This window comes from Schistocerca nitens, chromosome 2, assembly GCF_023898315.1.
Source record: "Schistocerca nitens isolate TAMUIC-IGC-003100 chromosome 2, iqSchNite1.1, whole genome shotgun sequence".
Classification (NCBI taxonomy): domain Eukaryota; kingdom Metazoa; phylum Arthropoda; class Insecta; order Orthoptera; family Acrididae; genus Schistocerca; species Schistocerca nitens.
In genome coordinates this window covers 858350214-858372815 of record NC_064615.1, presented here as the reverse complement: position 1 = coordinate 858372815, position 22602 = coordinate 858350214, and the positions used below count along the sequence as shown (strand labels likewise).

General features: G+C 42.4%; 1 protein-coding gene across 1 annotated transcript in view; it reads right to left on the bottom strand.

The window, feature by feature from the left end:
• LOC126235393 (uncharacterized) overlaps nucleotides 1–22602 on the bottom strand; it is a 491959-nt gene that overhangs the window by 244523 nt on the left and 224834 nt on the right. Inside the window, exon 6 of the mRNA XM_049944114.1 lies at nucleotides 20636–21215. Within this exon, the coding sequence (XP_049800071.1) occupies nucleotides 20636–21215 (580 nt within the window). The remainder of the gene's footprint in view (nucleotides 1–20635; nucleotides 21216–22602) is intronic.

Sequence of the window (22602 nt, the reverse complement as noted above, 5' to 3'; positions counted from 1 at the left end):
CACTTGTTAAGCACGTATTGTCATCATTGTACTCTTCACTTACATTGTTCGCACATTACAGCGTATACGACACCACACATTCCACTGAATCATCTAGCATAAACGCTAATATTTTATCTGCCACTTCTTTCTCACATTGTGAAATTCCTTGGTTTCCTTTCTGACGGAACCTCAACTTCGGCAACTGTTGTTATAGATATAATGCAATGTTTGCTTTGTTTATCTCTGTCATTGCTCTGCTTTGTATCAGCACCACTAGCGTTGTAGGAATGTTGTAAGTTTGTCGTCGACTAAGCAGTTCAACTATGGTGTGTAGCTTCATGCTGTGCTCACCACTGGATACTTCCAGTTCCAGTCCCGGCCCCTGTTGCCATTAGCAGTCAATATTGTGGCTGCATGGTAGACATTATGTGGGGCGTCGAATGCTGTAAACATCATTGGTCTTTTGCGACCCCGCACTCAAGGGGTTCATTGTGTGATGAACTGAGTAATGTGGTGCTGACTATTCAGATCAAGATGGCTATTCCGACAGCAACATTAGTATTGAAAATGCTACTCCAAGTGTTCACGAAACACCAAGAGAACTTTGTCGCGATGATTCAGACGAAGATGAGTTGCAGATAACTCAAAGTGAAAAGGAATCTTGTGTGTTCAACGGATTGCATGTCTACGACTCCTAAATATTATCTCTTTTTAAATGCGCGTTTGGACCGTCATCAGTATTTTACAGTTTTCCTATAGAAGTGAAGGTATGCTCTTTTCTTGTAGTTTAGACTTTACCAAATGTGTATACGACTTAAATATTTTTATTTACAAGTTTTTCTTGGAAAACAGATATTACAGAAAAATAATATTTTATAATGTCTTTAATTTCCGATGTTTTTGCTTTATTTTTTTTTTCTAAATTGGTTATTAATAAAATGTTTCTTTCGTTATTCTTCTTTGATTACGTGTAAGTCCCAAAATAACAAAAAAAAATCGTCACCAGACACAATACACATTTTTAGTGTTAAAATTTACTGACAAGGGCACGGGACAGGATGATTGCACATGTGTTACGACGTCAGGGAATAACTTCCATGGTACTACAGGGAACTGTAGAGGAAGACAGGGACTGGAATACATGCAACAAATAACTGAGGACGTAGGCTGCAAGTGCTACTCTCAGATGAAGAGGTTGGCACAGGAGAGGAATTTGTGGCGAACCGTATACAACCTGTCAGAAGGCTAATGACAAAAAAAAAAGAAAAGAAAAAGTAGGAGAGAGAGAGAGAGAGAGAGGGAGAGAGAGAATAGTTACGAGTATTTGATGGCACACCACAGAGAGATAGGCCACACACTCGTCGATCTCTTGCATCAAATACTTGTAACTATTCTCTCTCTCTCCTTTTTTTTTTTTTTTGTCATTAGCCTTCTGACAGGTTGTATACGGTTCGCCACAAATTCCTCTCCTGTGTCAACCTCTTCATCTCAGAGTAGCACTTGCAGCCTACGTCCTCAGTTACTTGTTGTCTGTATTTCAGTCCCTGTCTTCCTCTACGGTTCCCTGTAGTACCATGGAAGTTATTCCCTGACGTCGTAACACAAGTCCAACCATCCTGTTCCTTATCCTTGTCAGTGTTTTCCTATTGTTCCTTTCTTCACCGATTCTGTGGAGAGTCTCCTCATTCCCTATCTACTTTTCGACATTCTTCTGAAGCACCACATCTCAAACGTTTCGATTTTCTTCTGTGCCGATTTTCCCACGGCGCATGATTCACTTCCACACAGCACTGTGCTCCAAACACACATTATCATAAATTTCTTCCGCAAATGAACGATTATGTTTGATAGTAGTAGACTTCTTTTGCCCAGGAATGCCCTATTAGCCTGTTCCATTCTGTTTTATTTTCCTTCTTGCTTCATCTCATGGGATTTTTGTTTCCAAGGTAGCCGAATTCCTTAACTATGGCTACTTTGCGATAGTTAATTTAGATATTAAGTGTCTCGCTATTCTCGTTTCTGACACTTCTCATTACTTTCGTCTTTCGTCGATTTATTCATCAGACTATTCATTCCATGCAGCAGATCCTGTGATTCTTCACTTTCACCGAGGGTAGCAATGTCAACAGCGAATCTTATCATTGATATCCTTTCTCCCTGAATTTTAATCCCTTTCTTGAACCTTTCTCTTATTTCCGTCATTGCTTCTTCGATGTGTAAACTGAAGAGGTACGGGCTGAAAACTGCATCATTGTCTTATTCCAATTTCAATCCGAGCACTTCGTTCTTACTCTTCCAGTATTTCTCCCTTCTTTGTTCTGGTGTATATTGTACAACACTCGACTTTTCCTAGAGTTCACTACTAATTTTCTCAAAATTTCTAACATCTTGCACCATTTTAGATTGTCGAACGCTTTTTACAGGTCAACAAATCCTATGAAAGTGTCCAGATTTTTCCTCAGTCTTGCTTCCACTGTAAAGCGCAACTTCAGGGCTGCCTGTATGGTTCCTTTACTTTTTCTAAAGCCAAACCTGACCAGGGGTCAGAGGAACGCACCTTGCAGGTCTCCGGGCGAATAAACCATGTCTTTTCAGTCGTCTGTAGACTGTGTGACTGGAAACAACTATTCCAGTGGCTGCGGTAATGTCCCAAGCAAGGCTACCTGCAATACTCCGTGACCGTCTGCGGGCATTCTAGTGAGATATCGGTCTTCATGTGGTATTGTACACTGTGGACGTCCTGGACACGTTTCCTGTCTGCTGGAATCGTTCCCATAATCTTGAGATCACACTTTGTGGCACACGGAGGGCCCGTGCTATGACCTGCACTGACTTTTGACAGCTGCGAGTTGCCCGAGAAATGCGTTGTTCGAATGATCCACACGATTCTGTCACTCAGTACTACAGAAAATCTCTTGTTATTACGTATTTGGATTTCCTATTTCAGTCGTCGCAAGTATGACTTTCAGAAGAAAACAAGGTACCTTTTGAAAGTTTCTGCTTGCGTCCAAAAGGTAATAATATCTCAATGAGACCTAGACATGGAAAGAATGATTGAATATAACAACAGATTTTACGGCGCTTTTCTAGACAATTTCAGCGAAGAAGCGCGCACATAGATCAGTATGTGGAAACGTGATACAATAACTAAAAGGGATGTCTGATTGACTTACTGGATAACGTCAAATTCTTGCCCACTGTAGCTTCAGCCCACAAGATAACTCTAAGCTTGCCAGTAATCATCATATGCGTGGTTAGATCGTTCAGGTACTTATCATATCTATAGTTTGATTTTATTGTAATTACTTAATGAGAAACACTTTGGAAAAATTTCTTAAGTCATTTTAAATAGTAACTTTATTTACAAAAGTTTGTTGTTATTTCTTCTAATGATTTTTTGATCTTATTTGAAAGACTATTATTAGGAAAGTAACTGAAGAATATTTTCGTGTATGATCTAATGCACATCATGTTTGTTTCTAGCACTCTTTTCTAGCACTCTCAGACGCGTGAAAAGGTGGCTAAGAACAACTACAGTTGATAATTGTCTCAGTGGTTCGTGTGTGGTGTCAGTTCATCGGGACAAAAAGTGGTAGATAGTTAACGGGAAGCGGCCAATATCAATCCAGTCTTATTTTAAGTAATACAGACATCTGAGTAGCGAAGTTTTGCACATTATTAATATCAGAAAGATTTTCATAATCCCATGCTCTTTTTCTGCTCTTAATACAGGGTGTCCCAAATTAATCTTTACAATTTCGGTCACGTATGTTTCAGAAACTGAAATTGGTAGAAAGATGCGACTTGCGGCATGGTGCTCACAGACAGCTAAAGGTTTATTTTCAGATTAGTTACTGAAGAAAAAGGCCATCCTCCAGCAGATGGCACAGGATGTGGAACGGGTGACAGAGGCCAAATTTGTCCCCCAGGTCCAACGGAACTTCCGGACTCCATCATCACGTCCGACCACGACGTGGTACACGAAAATCAACCTTTTGGCAGGTCAAAGAGCAAATTATTAGCAATTGAGGTCCTGAGTTGCATTGACGATGGCAAATATTATCCTAAGAAATTGATGTTCGCGGACGAAGCTTGCTTTCATGTATCTGGCAATTTAAACTGACACAGTGTGAGGTTCTGCGTGACAGTCCAAAGGTGAACGTGTGGATGTGGTTGTGTGGTTTATCTTTTTTAGAGGCGTTAATAACCTCGACTGTTTATATGGGTGTGTTGAGCAGTCGAACAGAATCCAAGATGCATGAGGAAGTTCGTAAGTACTACAAGGTTGATTGAGATTGTGGCTCATATGATGTTTGAAGTTCGTAAGTACTACAAGACTGATTGAGATTGTGGCTCATATGATGTTTAAATAAGCTATAATGCAAAAAACTGCGCATCTAATGAGAATTTAAGTTCCAGCAAAAAGTTTGAAATAAATGACATCCATTAAAATTTCAGATGGGGAAGGATGTGGTATATCTTCATAATGGTGTATATCACATTTCTATAATTTCGAAATATATCTATTTATTTTAAGATTTTGCTCTGTCATACCGCAACAAACCGTCGATACAAGTTGCACAACGATAAAGATTTCAATAGCCTTGCGGCTGTTTTACATAATATTGCCTATTTTAAAAGATTTGAAGCACAACTGAAAGAAGGTTGCCGGTACAGGCTGTTTATAAAGTTAAGGGCGGGTTCGATCGTGGTGGGGAAAGTGGCCTTTCCCGGAAGAATGCTGTAACTATTACACAGGATCACGAATTAGTTCCCGGTCTAACAGTGTAATGCAGCACGCAGTGAATTAGGCCAGTTTTTTGGTGGTATTTCTTGCGTTACTTCTCCTGTAGTCTGATTAAAATCACTTCATATGTTGTAGCTGGTTTCCTCCAATCAGAGCGTGCCACGTCACGGCCGAACCGTTCGCCGTTTCCAAACTGCCACAACAATTACTTCCCATGAGTTACGTCTCAGGCTTTCTCTCTTGATATGTTAGGATCCCCAATCCTGGGTCTGCCCCTTTTATCTCGTGTTTCATCACACACACACACACACACACACACACACACACACACACACACACACACACACACAACAATCCTAACGAAATGCACGCCTTTTATAAACAGCGCTAATCGAAAACTACTGGATCCGCACAAGACGCGATTCGACGTTGTGTATACAATTATTGTAATCACAGAGATCGGCTTACACGAGATAAGCTTCGCGCGATATTGCGTGTAGCCAAATGTTTGAAGGCTGCCAATTAATCGTTGCAACTGCGACATCACAGTCATACGTAAATACAAGAGCCTATTGCGGTGTAATGGAATAAAGTAGTGGTTTGCGCACAGACTTGGGCCGAAAGTGGAAGGTTCGAATTTCGTCAAATGACGCGACGTTTTTCTAATTTTAATCAAAACACTTTGATAATCATTTTGTTCGGTTAGTTGGTTTAAATATAATTTTTTTATATATAGTTCTTTGCCACGTCATTTTCATCATCTCATTGATTTTTTTATTTTCTCTTATTTTTATTTGCTCTTATTCTTATTTTTTGGATAGATTTGACAGTGTCTAGCAAGAAAATTAGGATTGTGTCAGTATACTCGCATTGTGAAGGGAGAGATCAAGATAAGATGGATAGTTTTTATGACACACTCGGTGATGTAGTTGTTAAAGGACAAGGACAGTGTTCTGCTCATGCGTGATTTTAATGCCTGGATTGGAAATCGAACAGAAGGGTATGAAAAGTTTATGGGTAAATTTGGAGAGGATATGGAGACCAACAGGAACGGGAAACAACTCTTGGATTTCTGTGCCGGTATAGGCTTAGTAATCACAAACTCCTTTTTTAAACATAAGAACATTCACCGGTATTATTGGGAAGGCAGGGGAACCAGATCTGTCATTGACTATATAATAACAGATCAGGAATTCAGGAAGGCTTTGAGGGACACACGTGTATTCAGGGGATTCTTTAATTACACTGATCACTATTTAATCTTCAGTGAAATTGGTATTGTGAGGCCGAAAGTGCAGGAGGTCAGGTCCATATGTAGGAGGATAAGAGTGGAGAAACTTCAGGATAAGGAAATCAGGTACAAGTACATAACAGTGATCTCAGAAAGGTACCAGTTAGTTTAATGTAGTCAATTACAGTCATTGGAAAAGGAATGGACAAGGTACAGGGACACAGTACTAGAAGTGGCTAAAGAATGTCTTGGAACAGAAGTGTGTGAAGGTAGGATGAAGCAAACAGCTTGGTGGAATGACACAGTCAAGGCTGCCTGTAAAAGGAAAAAGAAGGTGTATCAAAAATGGCTACATACTAGAACTCAGGTAGACAGAGAGAGTTATGTTGAAGAAAGAAACAAAGCCAAACAGATAATTGCAGCATCCAAGAAGAAATCTTGGGAAGACTTTGGAAATAGGTTGGAGACTTTGGGTCAAGCTGCTGGAAAACCATTCTGGAGTGTAATTAGCAGTCTTCGAAAGGGAGGTAAGAAGGAAATGACAAGTGTTTTGGTCAGGTCAGGAAAATTGCTGGTGAATCCTGTTGATGCCATGGGCAGATGGAGGGAATATGTTGAAGAGTTGCTCAATGTAAGTGAAAATACGATCAGTAATGTTTCAGATTTCGATGTACAATGGGATAGGAATGATGATGGAAATAGGATCACATTTGAGGAAGTGGAGAAAATGGTTAATAGATTGCAGTGCAATAAAGTCGGAACTCATCAAATACAGTGGAATGTCAGGTATTAAATGGCTACACAGGATAATTGAAATGGCGTGGGAGTCGGGACAGGCTCCATCAGACTGGACGAAAGCAGTAATCACACCAATCTTTAAACATGGAAGCAGAAAAGATTGTAACAACTACAGAGGTATCTCTTTAAACAGCGTTGTGGGTAAAATCTTCTCAGGTATTGTTGAAAGGAAAGTGCGAGTATTAGTTGAGGACAAATTGGATGAAAATCAGTGTGGGTTTAGGCCTCTTAGAGGTTGTCAGGACCTGATCTTTAGCTTACGACAAATAATGGGGAAGTGTTACGAGTGGAACAGGGAATTGTATCTATGCTTTATAGATCTAGAAAAGGCATATGACCGGGTCCCTAGGAGGAAGTTATTGTCTGTTCTACGAGATTATGGAATAGGAGGCAAACTTTTGCAAGCAATTATAGGTCTTTACATAGATAGTCAGGCAGCAGTTAGAGTTGACGGTAAATTGAGTTCATGGTTCAGAGTAGTTTTAGGGGTAAGACAAGGCTGCAACCTGTCTCCGCTGTTGTTCATATTATTTATGGATCATATGTTGAAAACAATAGACTGGCTAGGTGAGATTAAGATATGTGAACACAAAATAAGTAGTCTCGCATATGCGGATGACTTAGTTGTGATGGCAGATTCGATTGAAAGTTTTCAAAGTAATATTTAAGAGCTAGATCACAAATGTAAGGACTATGGTATGAAGATTAGCATCTCCAAAACGAAAGTAATGTCAGTGGGAAAGAGATATAAACGGATTGAGTGCCAAATAGGAGGAACAAAGAACAGGTGGACGGTTTCAAGTACTTAGGATGCATATTCTCACGGGATGGCAACAAAGTGAAAGAACTGGAAGCGAGGTGTAGCAAAGCTAATGCAGTGAGCGCTCAGCTACGATCTACTCTCTTCTGCAAGAAGGAAGTCAGTACCAAGATTAAGTTAGCTGTGCACCGTTCAATCTTTCGACCAACTTTGTTGTATGGGAGCGAAAGCTGGGTGGATTCAGGTTACCTTATCAATAAGGTTGAGGTTACGGATATGAAAGTAGCTAGGGTGATTGCAGGTACTAGTAGATGGGAACAATGGCAGGAGGGTGTCCATAATGAGGAAATCAAAGAAAAACTGGGAAGGAACTCTATAGATGTAGCAGTCAGGGTGAACAGGCTTAGACAGTGGGGTCATGTTACACGCATGGGAGAAGCAAGGTTACCCAAGAGACTCATGGGTTCAGCAGTAGAGGGTAGGAGGAGTCGGGGTAGACCAAGGAGAAGGTACCTGGATTCGGTTAAGAATGATTTTGAAGTAATAGGCTTAACATCAGAAGAGGCACCAACGTTAGCACTGAATAGGGGATCATGCAGGAATTTTATAAGGGGGACTATGCTCCAGACTGAACGCTGAAAGGTATAATCAATCTTAAATGATGATGACGATCTTATTTTTCTTCCTATCATTGTTTTTGTGCTTGGAATCTGCTTGTGTAGCCTATAATCTGTAGTCAAGTGCCGACTAGGATTGCTCACCGGTTGGTAGTGCGGCATCCCACGTTGCCAGTCTGAAGACGGTAACCAAAGACAGCTAGAAACTACAGTTTGCTGTCACTGCTAAACTGAATTTTTCCTGTGGAAGATGGCTATGCAAAGAAACATATGAAAATATTCTGTCTCAATTAGCTCGTAGAGGTTAGCCTTAAACGCCGAGAACAAAGCGATCGCGATTTTAGTTCTGCTGCTGATTGTTGATTCGACATGAACGCAGTTGAACACATTTATGATGATCCACACATTTATTACATGACATTACTATAAGATATGGCCACCCTTCGTCCTTATAGTAGCCTGAATCCTGGTGGGGTCACTTTCAATTAGCTGTCTGTATGTGTGTGCTAGAATGGCAGCCCGTTCTTCCTCAGAAAATAGAAAAACGTTTCATCTGGCTTCCAAAACGTGGGGCGGAAAAAATTATGAGAACCAGTTGAACGTTCTGCCTCATCATAAATGTGTTCAACTGCGCTCATGTTGGATCTGTGGGAAAACCAGTACATTTCAGGAGCATTATTGTCCACAAACTGTTCCTCGCAGATGCTGCTTTATGACAGGATTTATTGTAACGCTGATATAATCATCGTTTACAAACTTTTGCTCTATTGTACGCTGTACACAGTACCGTAAACTGTGTTCATATTCTTCAGTATTTAGCATTTTCTGAATCCCAAAAACTGGACCACACCCTGACCAAAAAAAAAAAAAAAAAAAAACCGCCTGACTGTAACACCCTTCTCCTGTACTTCATTGTAGGTACTACATATGAGGCAGGATGACGTTCTGCAGACATTCGCCAAAGCCTTACATCTGCTTTCAACAGGATGTAGCACGTATTTCAAGTCACAACTCAAGCATTGCTTAGCAGTGACTACATGCAGTGTGACAGTTATTGAACTATACGAAAAAAAGAACATAAATTAGTTACAAACTACGGTGTGCACACACTTTATTCAACATGCAAACGTCACTACAGATATTCGTACTTACGTTATGACACATTCGATGTGCCTGCCATCATTGACGACGATGTAGCGCAGACGAATAGCGAAATTCTGCATGACCCACTGAAGTGTCGGAACATGGATACTGTGGATGACCTCTTGAATGGTTATTTTCAGCTCAGCAATACCTTTGGGGTTATTTCCGTACATCTTGTCTTTAATATAGCCCCACAAAAAGGAGTAGAGTGTGTTCAGATCCAGAGAATATGGCGGCCAATCGAGGCCCATGCTAGTGGCCTCTGGGTACCATAGAATCAGAAAACGGTCCCCGAAGTGCTCCTCCCGAACGTTACACTCTCCTGCTTCTCCTGGGGTCGAGCTCCGTCTTGTATGAACCACATTTTGTCGAAATCAGGGTCACTTTGAATAGTGGAGATGAAATCATCTTCTAAAACGTTCACGCACCATTTGATAGTGACCGTACCATCAAGGAATATAGCACCGATTATTTCTTAACTGGACATTGCACAGCACACATGACCCGTTGAGAGATGAAGAGACTTCTCGATCGTGAAATGCGGATTCTCAGTCCCCCAAATGCGCCAATTTTGCTTATTGACGAACCCATCCAAATGAAAGTGACCTTCGTCGCTAAACCAAACCACGTATGCCTATACTAATTCCCACATGCCCCGCGACCAGCCGTGCAGTCTGAATCTCGTAACACAAACCGTTCAGAGGCTATGACGATTTTATTGCATATAGTTCAATGATTGTCACCACTTAAATGTGTGTCTTATGAAGAACTGCTGATCATTGTATCCCATTCCTTTTACCTCCCTATATACAATCGTTGTGCTAGCTGGCCAGCTGAGCTCGTAGCACTTTGGAACTCACGAGTGGTTCCTTCCGCTGATTTCATGCAGCTTTTTACAGCCGCCCTTCACAATACTCGACGATCCGTTCCCGTCCGTATGTGAATGCCTGATCCTGGTTTTGTTGTGGCTGTTCCTTCGCATTTCCCGTTCACATTCACGTCACCAACAGTGGACTTGGGCAACTGTACAAGAGCGGAAACATCCTTGATGTTTTGTTCCACTGGTGGCATCCACTAACTAATACTCGTTCGAATTGACTGAGCTCTCCTGTCCGACACACTCTGCTGTTACTTCTTCTGTACTGACAACGCAATACTCCCCGCATCCTTTTATACAGGCGGCGGCGCCTCTCGTGACATCTGGTGGTCAGTTACACGTTGCATAGTTTCTTTTTTCTTTTTGTGATACGGTACACTAAAGCTTCACCAGCCTTCCGCGGTCTAACAGTGTTGGTGAGCCAGTAAATATAAACCATAGGGCAGTGAGACTGCGTCACTGTAATACAAATGGTTCAAATGGCTCTGGGCACTGTGGGACTTAACTTCTGAGGCCATCAGTCCCCTAGAACTTAGAAGTACTTAAACCTAACTAACCTAAGGACATCACACACATCCATGCCCGAGGCAGGATTCGAACCTGCGACCATAGCGGTCGCGCAGTTCCAGACTGTAGCGCCTAGAACCGCTCCGCCACCGCGGCCGGCACTGCAATACACTTTGGAGGTGTGGCGGTGGGACTTGGAGTCCCATATCACCCTGCAACGGTGACGGTACTCTTCTGTCCGGCATAAATACTTAGTCCGACATGGGCAGGTAGGATTGGAAAGTAGTGGACGTGGTCTGGAAGGCTAGTCCTGCCAAAGGAGGCAACTGTGGTGGGTGTGCCAGGCCCAGCGCTAGTCCTGCTCGGAAGCCGATTCCTCTAGGATGGTCAACGGAATCGGATGCCGATGTCAGCGGCGTGGATGTGTAGTCCCAAAGTGGCGTATCCCATGGATAGTGTGCCGTAGGGCAGACACATTCTCATATTCTCATAGAGCTGCCTCTCGTTGTTGCATATAGTCTCCTCGAGAGGGACGATATTTGCTTGAACCTTGTTCTTCCAGGCGCTGCAACGTCCACATCCTGGTAACAGTAATCGTGGCCCATGCAGTGGAGCCATACGTGAGGGCAGGCATGATACCTGCCCTGTAGATACGGAGCTTGGTAGGCAGGTTAAGTTCCCTACTGCGGGTCCGCAGCTCGTGGTCGTGCGGTAGCGTTCTCGCTTCCCACGCCCGGGTTCCCGGGTTCGATTCCCGGCGGGGTCAGGGATTTTCTCTGCCTCGTGATGACTGGGTGTTGTGTGCTGTCCTTAGGGTTAGTTAGGTTTAAGTAGTTCTAAGTTCTAGGGGACTGATGACCATAGATGTTAAGTCCCATAGTGCTCAGAGCCATTTGAACCATTTTGAACCCTACTGCGGAAGAGGGGGCACAAGGCCCTAGTCAGCTTTTGCCCCGTTGCATATGGGTGTCCGGATACTTTTGAACACATAGTGTACATCCGGAGACGGACTACGAGACTTCAGCAATTCGCCAGAAGATGGCAAGAGAGAACTTGCCCTCTGAAACGTACACGCTGCAGACCTTCGCGGCAAGAAACCCGAGGATATTTTATTCGACCTATTAAACTTTTGTTTCTGGCATCATTATAAATTCAATGCAGTGTAGTAAAGACATGCTACGTTTGTAAATTTCTCGACAGAGTGCACTACAAAACTATAGCATAAATGTCACAATATAGTGACAATTTCACGAACGGTTAGATGAAATAAGGCAGCAAAACTTGTGTCGTTACATAAATTTCCATTAATTCACGTCGTGGCCAGAAACTTTTTACGTCATCACACTACTGGATTTAGTCCATAATGACCATCTTCAGATCTGTTTTATAAAAACATGTCCTAATATACTGGAGCCATAGTGGCTTCGTCAAACGCTGAACACAAAATCAGCGCCTGCATCGTCAAATATATGTAAATAATAGTACACACAAGGGTCATCTTAACAGCAGCACTACTGTATGCTAGTGGTGTAATAGCCGAGTCAATAGACACAAAAATGTCGAATATCCGGTGGAGTTCGAGTAGTGGCAAATTTTGTGTATTGGTAGGAGGGAATTCCAAGAAGAATATTCTAGAAATCCGGACGGATGAGGGATGAGTTTGAAGGTCACGTTTGTACGTTTTTCTTGAACAACTCAAAAACCAAGGCATCTAGCAGAAACGTATCCCAGAACAAAATTTTAATACATTAAATTTTCTACAAAAGGCTCATGTTCATTTTTTCTATAAGACCAGTAGTTTGCGCGCAGCAAACGAGAGAATATGAAAACCTCGGCGTAGTTTTTGAAGGTCATATGTAGACTTGCGGGTTGCTTAGAACGACGTCGGTAGGGCAGCTGAACTACCCTGTGTATATGGTGCAGTGTACACCAATTGTTTAAAATAAAATTATCAGTACATCAGTATGAGCAAATGTACAAAACAAATGTAAATCATACCGAGACTATACTTTGTGTGAAAAGCAGCCTTTGTCGTTCTATTATATTACGTTGTCAAGTGGAAACTAACATTAAAAACGGTGGGTAAACAACAGAAAAGCCACAATCGTGTTCACATACTCGTACTCATGATGTAACGAGCGCGGCCGGCCGGAGTGGCGGAGCGGTTCTAGGCGCAACAGTCTGGAACCGCGCGACCACTACAGTCGCAGGTTCGAATCCTGTCTCGGGCATGGATGTGTGGGATGTCCTTAGGTTAGTTAGGTTTAAGTAGTTCTAAGTTCTAGTGGACTGATGACCGTAGAAGTTAAGTCCCATAGTGCTCAGAGCCATTTGAACCATTTTTTGTAACGAGTGCAAACCACCATCACCGCCCTTTTTTGTATAAGACATAATTGTTTTCAAAATAAAAGTAACGCTATGTTATCGGGGAAGAAATGAACTATGCCAGATTACTGTAGCGGTATTTAGTCGCTCTACAACAAGCTACAATTTTCGAATTTGTCTGTTGCAGCTCTTTGGCTGCTACATACAGACTGCAGTTTATATTTGTTTGGAAGTATAGATGAATCAAGAATTTTCTTCGTTATCTCATTTAATAATAATAGAGAACCACATCTCATTCGATTTTCAATCTGTACTCGACATGCCGATAGTAACCAAGAGATGGCCCGTGTGCGACCAATACTACTCCCTCTCCTCCACGTTGGCAAGCAGAAACTGCAGTTTCTCATTTCAGTATTGCACCGTGTATGCATTTTCTTTGCTTCCCACAACAAATTCCGCGTTTTTTCAACCGAAATTTGGCGACAAATGTGTTGCGTTACTTATTGAGCGCCCCCCCCCCCCCGTTTATGTATAATGAAATGTAGAAAATAAAAGTATTTAAAAAGTTTGAAGTGCATAAATTAACATGTGATTAATATGTAGCAAAAAATGGTACTATGCTGTAACGATTTTATATAATATTTGAAGAGTGGAGACGCCAAACGTTGTAAGTACCAAATGTTATATTTGTCCTGAGAACCAAAAAACAGTATACACTTCTTCTTCTTCTTCTCGTACATAACTAATTTGAATCCAAAACATTGTGAACAAATTCTGTTGCCATTAGCATTATGTTGCTCATCTGAGCACTGCGAAAAATAATGAGACAAATTAGAAAATAAATAATTTTTAAAGAATGTTCTAGGTGCCGTACCAGGGGACTGACTATTTCTAAGTGCCAAAAAGTAGCTAAGTTTTTGCTTCAAGCGTCATTAATACCGAGGCACTACGTTTTATTTGTGAGTAAACAAGGACAGAAATCAAACAGTAATGTTTTAACTAGTATAACTGTAGTCTACAAAAACCATTTCTCGTATGTTTTCAATACTTGCAACAGAGTAACAAAATCAAATTCAAGAAAAAATCTTTCAGTGTTGATTTCTGTTTCTGACGCAACTCTAGTCTTGCGACCAGACATCGCAAAGTTTACTGTAGCACTCCTTGCGCTACTGAGGAATTGTCAATAGGTATTTCTCTTTTGCAGTTGACAAACAAGGCTGTTCTTTCAGATGAAGCACAGCTTGGCACGAATCAGCCATGGTCTTCCTTCTTCTGAATACACTGACACCCTTCCATTCTTGTATTTCTGAGTACGAATTTTTAATAGCTATTTCCGATTGATAAGTAGGAGTCACTTTTTGAGCGTACGACTTCTGGTTTCTTTTTCACTAATTTTGAAACCCAAGTTATCTCCATCCATTAAAAAAGGGTTTTTCTGATGCAAGCTAACGCTTAAATTCGTTCTACTCAGGACGCAAACTGTGCTTCAACTATATGGAGATCTTGAGGCTTGGCACTTGGAACTCCAGAGGGGAACACTGCTTAGCACAAAGCCCATGTGTCGTCTATAAATGAGTGTTTTAAACATTTGCTCCATGATTTGGTTCTTGGAACAACTATAGGATAATGCAATAGAGTACTGAGAATACAATAGTAACGGAAACAACCCATTTTGCAGCATATCCAGGTATGACATTCCTGTCACAGTTTCCTCCGCTAAAAATAAAGTTCCATAACCTTTTTAGACAGAAACCGCACAAAACATATTCAGTTTCTGTGAGTCCTTTTGATGTTCGGCGACGACGTCAGGAATGCATGCCCCCAGATTCTTACATTATGGCGGTTTACATTGCCCGATAGATGAACCGTCGATTCGACCGAAAAGATGAGTCGTTCGGAAAAAGTGTCCTCTGCCGTATTCTGGAGAACGAAAATGTGTAATTCGTATCTTCTTTTATGGTCGCCGGGACAATTGCTGCAGTAACTGCAACTTGAAAGGCTTCATATGCAGGCCTTGGTTTAGAGAACGTCACACCTCTGAGGAAGTTGAAGTAACTCCTGTTCGTCTTGTGCACTTCCGAAGGCTTCGTGTGAACGTATCTCGCTTATGCTCGACATTTTCATCAGAGGTGCGTGGCCGACCAGTCCTCTTCCCTTCGCACACGCAACCAACTTCCAAAACTTTTGTATGTCAATCATAATTCTACTTGTGCAGAATTGCTGAATCGCCGCGGGAATGCACACTGCACTTGAACAATGTATTGACTTCGCGCAAATTTCAGCACACAAAATGATTTCTCTTGTGGTATAGTCGCCGTGTTGCTACAAACAACAGCGCAGCTTTGGAAAAATCTTCAACCTTCCTCTATCCAGTGACAAGCGCACTATGTTCCTATCTTTTGTAGTTTTGTTTGTAATAAACAATTGAAATCTGTTCTTTGTTTTTGAATAGCGCGGTATAATAAGAGGTACTGAGATCCAGGGATTCGATAAAGGCATTCGAGAGTGAAGATTCGGAAACTCTGCCGATTCCCCTACTTTGCAATCAGGCCATCGTGTAAATCATGAGGACATTGGTACGACACTCTTAGGCTCAGTTGGAAGCCCATAAGAGCTGTACTCTGCAGAAGTCACGCAGTCACACTTCTTGGAGCTAACTAGCATTTCAAGGCACTGCGTTAAGAGTAGTTACTATCAGTTTGAAAAACATCAGTCGATATCAATGGTTCTAAAAGAAAACTGTTCTTTATTTAAATCCGCGTGGTAAACATTCGAAATGTTTCGTGATAATTTAAATTATGTAACACATCATTAAAAAATAAATCTTTTGGGGCAGCTCTACCTCAGCAGGTTGTACCTACTATAGGACAATTATTGCACCATAGAGAGTATATTAATTTCTTTAAATAGTCAATATACTGGTGGCTCCTATTAAAAAAAAGAAAAATAGTGTTTACGTTACAGTTACAGTAGCACAAGTAAGCCAAGCATGTTCATAAGCTCTCTACGAACATTCTTATCCATTTTGTAAGTACATGGCGTGGCAGATGGTGACAATGCTCAGTGGTAAATACGGGGGCTTGGTGATTGTTAGACGTGTGGGTTTTGTAACAAGACAATGGATACGGTTTTTGTTTTGTGTAAATCATGCAGTTTTATTTTAGACTTGGTAGCAATTTTGCTCATTGTCTTGTTTGTTATTTTAGTTGTGACAAGCTCCCTGTCACGACCATGACTCGGAAGACCCTCCGGTACTGACCGACCTCCGTGTCATCCTTAGCCGAGAGGCGTCACTGGATGCGGATATGGAGGGGCATGTGGTCAGCACACCGCTCTCCCGGCCGTTGGGACTTCTCGTGTTTCGAGACGCTACTTCTCGATAAAGTAGCTCCTCAATTGGCCTCACAAAGGAAGAGTGCACCCCGACTGCCAACACTCGGACGTAGACCGACAGCGCTTAACTACCATGATGTAACTGGCAACGGTGTTACTAATGCTACAAGGCTGTTGGCTTTTAGTGCTGTTGGCGGCTGATAAGAGACGAGCCCTGTATACTGTTAATGAGAATAAAGCAACTGGGAATAAAAATAAGTCTTTTACAAAATAGATCATGTGGTTTAGATTGACAAAGTCACATTTCATTAAAGACTCCCCTGTCGTGTCTGCGCACTGTATCTTCGCCGATTTAAAAACAGGCACAGATCAAAAGCGTCGGGTTAACGCTATGAAACGAAAAATAGTTTTCAGCAAGAATTTTCACTCTGTGGCGTAGTGTTCGCTGATTTGAAACATTCTGGCAGATTAAAGCTGTGTGCCATAGCTCGACTCGAACCGGGACATTTCTCCTTTGGTGGCCAAATGCAATATTTTCTTTCAAGAATGCTTATCCCTCAAGGTATACAGGAGATTTGTATGAACCACAATGCATTTTTACTCTGAAGCGAAGTGTACGCTGATGTGGAACTGTCATATCTCAGCAATACCCTTTCTTCCAGGAGTCCTAGTCCCGCAAGCTATGCACGAAAAATTCTGTAAGGTTTGGAAGATAAGAGATGAGATACTGGCGAAAGTAAAGACTAGTGAGTCGTGCTTGGATGGCTCCGTTGGCAGAACACTTTAACACTTTCCTGCGAAACGAAAAACTCGCAGGTTCGAGTTCCGTTTCGGCACACCGTTTTAATTTGCGAAACTGACCTTGCCCTTCTCTCACTTGATACCCTGCAAACTATGAATGAAGAGCAAGATTCCACACTCCTAGGTTAAGGGAAAGCGTTTGACACGGTGCACCACTGCAGACTGTTAAGGAAGGTACGAGCATAGGTAACGCAAGTGGCTCGAAGACTTATTACGCAACAGATACCAGTACGTTGTCGTCGACGGCGAGTGTTCGTCAGAGACAATGGTTATTATAAAAGTAACCTAGGGAAGCGCGGTAGAACGGACAGAGTGAGCATCAACTGCTGCTGTTTGCTCATGTCGCTGTGGTGTACGGGAAGTTGTAGTTGCTGAGTGACCGTAGGAGGATACAAGATAACTTCGGCAACTACACAGTTGTTGTAGCCGAGCGGTCTTAGGCGCTGCAGTCACGGACTCTGCGTCTGGTCCCGGCGGAGGTTCCTGTCCTCCCTCGGGCATGGGTGTGTGTGTTTGTCCTTAGGATAATTTAGGTTAAGTAGTGTGTAAGCTTAGGGACTGATGAACTTACCAGTTAAGTCCCATAAGATTTCACACACATTTGAACATTTGTAGTTGTTGTGAAGAATGGCAGCTTCGTCTAAATGTACAAAAATATAAGTTAATGTACAGGAATAGGAAAAACAACCTCGTAGTGTTCGAATACAGCATTGGTAGTGTCCTGCTTGATACAGTGTCGTTCATTAAACATCTACGTGTAACGTTGCAAAGCGATATGAAATGAAACGCGCACAGAAGGACAGTAATAGGGAAGGCGAATGGTCGACTTCAGTTTATTGGGAGAATTTTAGAAAAGTGTGGTTCATCTGTAAAGGAGACTGCATATAGAACACTGGTGCGACCTATTATTGACTACTGGTTGAGTATTTGGGATCCCCACCAGATCGGATTACAGGAAGACATCGAAGCAATTCAGAGGCGTGCTGCTAGATTTGTTACCGGTAGGTTCGATCAACACTGAGTTATACGTAGATGATTCTTGAAGTCAAATGGGACTTGACATTCTTTGCGAGAAATGTTACTGAGAAAATTTCGAGAACCGATTCTATTGCCACCAACGTACGTGAGGACCAGGAAGGTAAGAGAAATTACGGCTCGTTTGGAGGCATGTAGATAGTCGCTCTGTTTGCGTGTGGAACGGGAAACTAAATGACAACAAGGTGCCCTCCGCTATGCACCATACTGCGGCTTGCGGAGTACTTATATAGATGTAGCTGTAGAAGTTTCGGTTTCTGTAATGTCTGGAAAGTAGGAGAAAGATGAAGCTGTGAGTGCGAGTGTTTGTTGGGCTTAGCTGCAGCTGTTCCCTATTGAAAAAACTGTGGGGTAATTGCGGGATCAGTGCTAGAGATGGGAAAATCCGACCAGTTAAAATAGATGTCGGTATTTTAGTTCTGCATAACCGGTATTCTTCGGTAAATGTTTAGTCTCGTTACACCAGGCCTTTATTTTTTACCAATAATCGAGTAAAAAACCATCCTATCAGTTTATCATAGCAGCGGTGCTAATTTTTTTTATTTTTAAATAAAACGTTTTTAAAAAGAGTAATGCTTATTCGTAAAACTTCCAATGCTTCGAAATATAGGGTTATTATAAGAAACGGGAAAAGCGATCAGAACTATTTTAATAACAGTGACAAACGAGAGGACTAAACACATCAATGCAGCATTGCAGAGATAATATTGTACCTGTTGTCCTGTTCTTCCCAGAAGCAGTGCTGATTTCGTTTTTTGGGAATAGAGGAAGAGAGCAAGAGGTATATGCCAGGATTGTCATTTGTAGCTCAAAAGTATTTATCGTTGGTAGGTAGTTCTGTGGCTTCTGATGGACTGGTATCGTCTTTGAATTATATTGTTTCTGATGAAAGGAATCGACTTGCAGATCAACACATTATAGAACGAGTATTTATGAACATACTGGACAATAAATATTGGTCAATGGATTAAATCATTACTGGTATATTATCTCTTGTCAAATAACAGTTCCTGCTAAATGTTCCGTTTTGCATTCTCTTTTGCATTCTCTCAAAAGTGTTCATCAGAACTTTTTGCAAAAGCGTCTTCAGTATTCTCATAAAAAATGAATTATATCCAAACTCCTGTTAAAAAGTAAATAAATGCAGGGCATTTCAGAAGTAATGGTCAGTATTCAGGACTAAGACAGGAATGATCATTCGAAACAAACAAGTCAAGTAAACATGGGCTCTAAAACGCATAGCTTAAGAGTTAGGAGCAATTCTTGATCTTTGATACTGTGAAATAAGCAAGCTCTTTGCTTTCGGTATTTTGAGAAGTGGTAGTATGGACCAAAGAAAGAAACAAATGTCCGGTAAACATGTGCTCTACAATGTATAGCTTAAAAGTTATGAGCACTTGTTCATTAGAAGAGTTGTGTTTCAAAGTAGCAAAGATGAAGAGTTCTGGTTCAAAGTATAAAAGATGAAAAAGTGCTCATAGCTCTTAAGGTATGCATTTTAGAGCACATGTTTACTGGAAATTTTTTCCTTGTTTTTGCCCATACTGTCATTTCATAAAACATGAAAACCAAAGAGCTTGCAGTAGAAGAGATTGTTTCACAATATTGAAACTCAAGAATATCTCATAATCTTAAGGTATCCATTTTAGAACCCATGTTTACTTGACCTTTTTGTTTCGAACGATCATTCCCGTCATATCCCTGAATATTGATAATCGCTTCTGGAACACTCTGTATATTTGACTACAAAACGGGTTTTCCATTCGAAATTAATAAACAAAAAGAAATCTACAAATTTTACACGGAAGCTTATTATTTGTCTCCTATTTTTGTGAAATAATAATAGAGAAAGGAAATTAAGGTAACAGTAATAAATTAAAAACTCAGCAATTCATTCATAGTTTATAATAAAAAGAGAAAGTAGCTGATCTGCTATCTGTGTCTATATGCAACGCCTTTATCTGTTTTCAGCCCTTAGAAACGGACAACGTAAGTTGAAAAACAGAGTTCTCCAACTTCAGTTTTTATCGTTTACACTGACTAGTCGTAATGCCCAGACAATTGTGTGAGCCTCGATCAAAGAATAACTTTTGAGTAGAACGTAAAAAAAAAAAAAATAAAAAAAATAGAATCAGTAGGATAATACTGGTGATTTTTCGAAGTACTCAACTTCTTTTCACTTATAGACAAAAGTATATGATCTATGTTTAATTTTATTTCCCATTTTATTTGTTACCTTGGTTTTAGGTATCTTGAAACGTGTAATGTAAAAGTATGAGAGAGCCTTACATTGTTTCAATCTTTGTTCGATGTCTAAGTTTATTATGAGAAACGATAGCAACAAAAACGGAATTGTGATCGGTTTTGACAACGAAGCTAACCTGGAGATGAAAAATTCAGTATAACCGAAAACCAGTCGTTTTAACGATAACCACCCCCTAATCAGCGCATCAGTGCACCTTCGCACGCAGCGACGTACCTGGCCTCCCTCTGCAGGAACTTGTCGCGCTCGCGCTCGAGGCGCTGCTTCTCGCGGGCGATCTTGTGCAGCTCCTTCTCCAGCCAGAGCAGCTCCTTGTTGGCCTTGCGCGCGGACCTGGGGCTGCCGCCCTCGCCGCCGCCGCCCCCGCCGCCCTCGCCGGCCAGCGCCACCCCCGGCAGGGAGGCGTGCCGGCCCGCGCCGGCCCCCGGGCCCGCGTCCTTGCGGCGCTGCCACTCGTGCAGCTTCTTGCGGAAGTCGGCGGACAGCGGGTGCTGCTGCTGCTGCTGGCGCAGCCGCTCCCACTCGTCCATCTTGCGCCGGAAGCACTTGTCGCCGGCGCGCTGCTGCAGCGCCAGCGCCACCAGCTGGTTCTGCTCCTCCAGCCCCAGCACGCCCCCGCCGCCCCCGCCGGTGGGGCCCTCGGAGGCCGCGGAGGCGGAGGCGGCGACGGCGAGGCGCGCGCGCTCCCACTCGGCCAGCTTCTCGTGGAACTCGAGGCTCAGCTTGTGCTGCAGCTCCTCGTAGCTGCGCTGGATCTCCGCGTGCAGGCTCTCGCTCGTCACCTCCTCTCCGTCACCTGCAAGAACAGCGCTGGACTTTCATACACACACACACACACCAACATCTACACCTCGCACGCCATACTTCTCGCTCATTACTTACACGCGATACACAAACCTGTGCACCTGAAGAAGCACCAATATCACAAACCATAAATGGGAGGTACTGTCACCATTAAGGAAATCATTTTATGCTTGTTTTGTTGAGGGTGTGGCTATCCTTTGGTGGAGGACGGTGCATGGAGGTTATTCAGAACCCGTTCGGAAGCTGAATATTCCCTTTATTGCTCGCAATAGTTCGTGGTACAACTTAGGGCGACAGTCATCGGTGGTGAAAGCGAATCTTGATCCACGGACCCCAGCAGTGAAGTGCTGTAGCAGGAATTCGGCCTTTGCTGTGCTTGATGCGGGCCAATCAATGACCCCAGCCAAGCCTGCGAAACATCACAGCTGATACTGCAGGCTGATATGGCCTGTTGACTGCCGATCTCTTGAGTGCCGAACGTCTGTGGCAAGTGGCGGGTGCAGCCATCCAGCGAGCGAATCCCAGACCTACGGCTGGTTGGCGGCAACTGGCGTTTCTGAGCATCCGAATGGCTCGGCGGCTAGGGGGACTCAGTTCGACACTTTGCCCATCACGTGGCGTCTGGACCTCGCTGAGAAGCGGTCTTGTCTGGATGACGGCAGAGCTGCGGAGGTTGACACTGTGGCATTTGATGACTCAGTGACTCGCTGTTTCGGTGTTTACCCAGCCTGTCCATATACGCCAAAAGAGGTTTGTTGTGGTAATACAGTTGCAGAACTGAGGCATGCTGCTTCAGAAAGTCTACCTGGTTACTGCAACCGTTCGGGCACTGATCAGGAGGCAGATGACGACACCCGGTAAGGGCCACGGTGCAATGTTGGACCAGCGATTTGCCCAAATGGCCCAATTTACAGCACCGAGTTAATCTGTTGGGGTCATTCCGTTACAGTTTATGGGTACATGTCTGTAGTCTTTATTTTCCTTCAATATCCGTTACAGTCGCGATAATACTTATTTATTTGTGGTGACTAGATTTGGACAAACAGTTTAATTTTTAAACTATGCCCTACAACAGACTGTATGGTGTTAATAAAGGTAAAATGGGGATGCACCTCTATGATTGTGAGCACAAGTTGAACGTTGTGCTGTAACCGTCTTTCTTGTTTACGTTGCTGGCCTGTGCTGCTTGTCTCCTTGATTGTTTCGTGCTCATACACTAGTATGACACAGTATTCTTATCTCCCCTAATGGATACTGTCGTTGAAGATCCGTGATAATATTTCGTCTGAGTTCGACCTTAATTTTTAATTACTGATAAAACACCAATGCACGCAATCAGTAACAAGACACACACACACAAAACCAACGCAGTCAGTAAC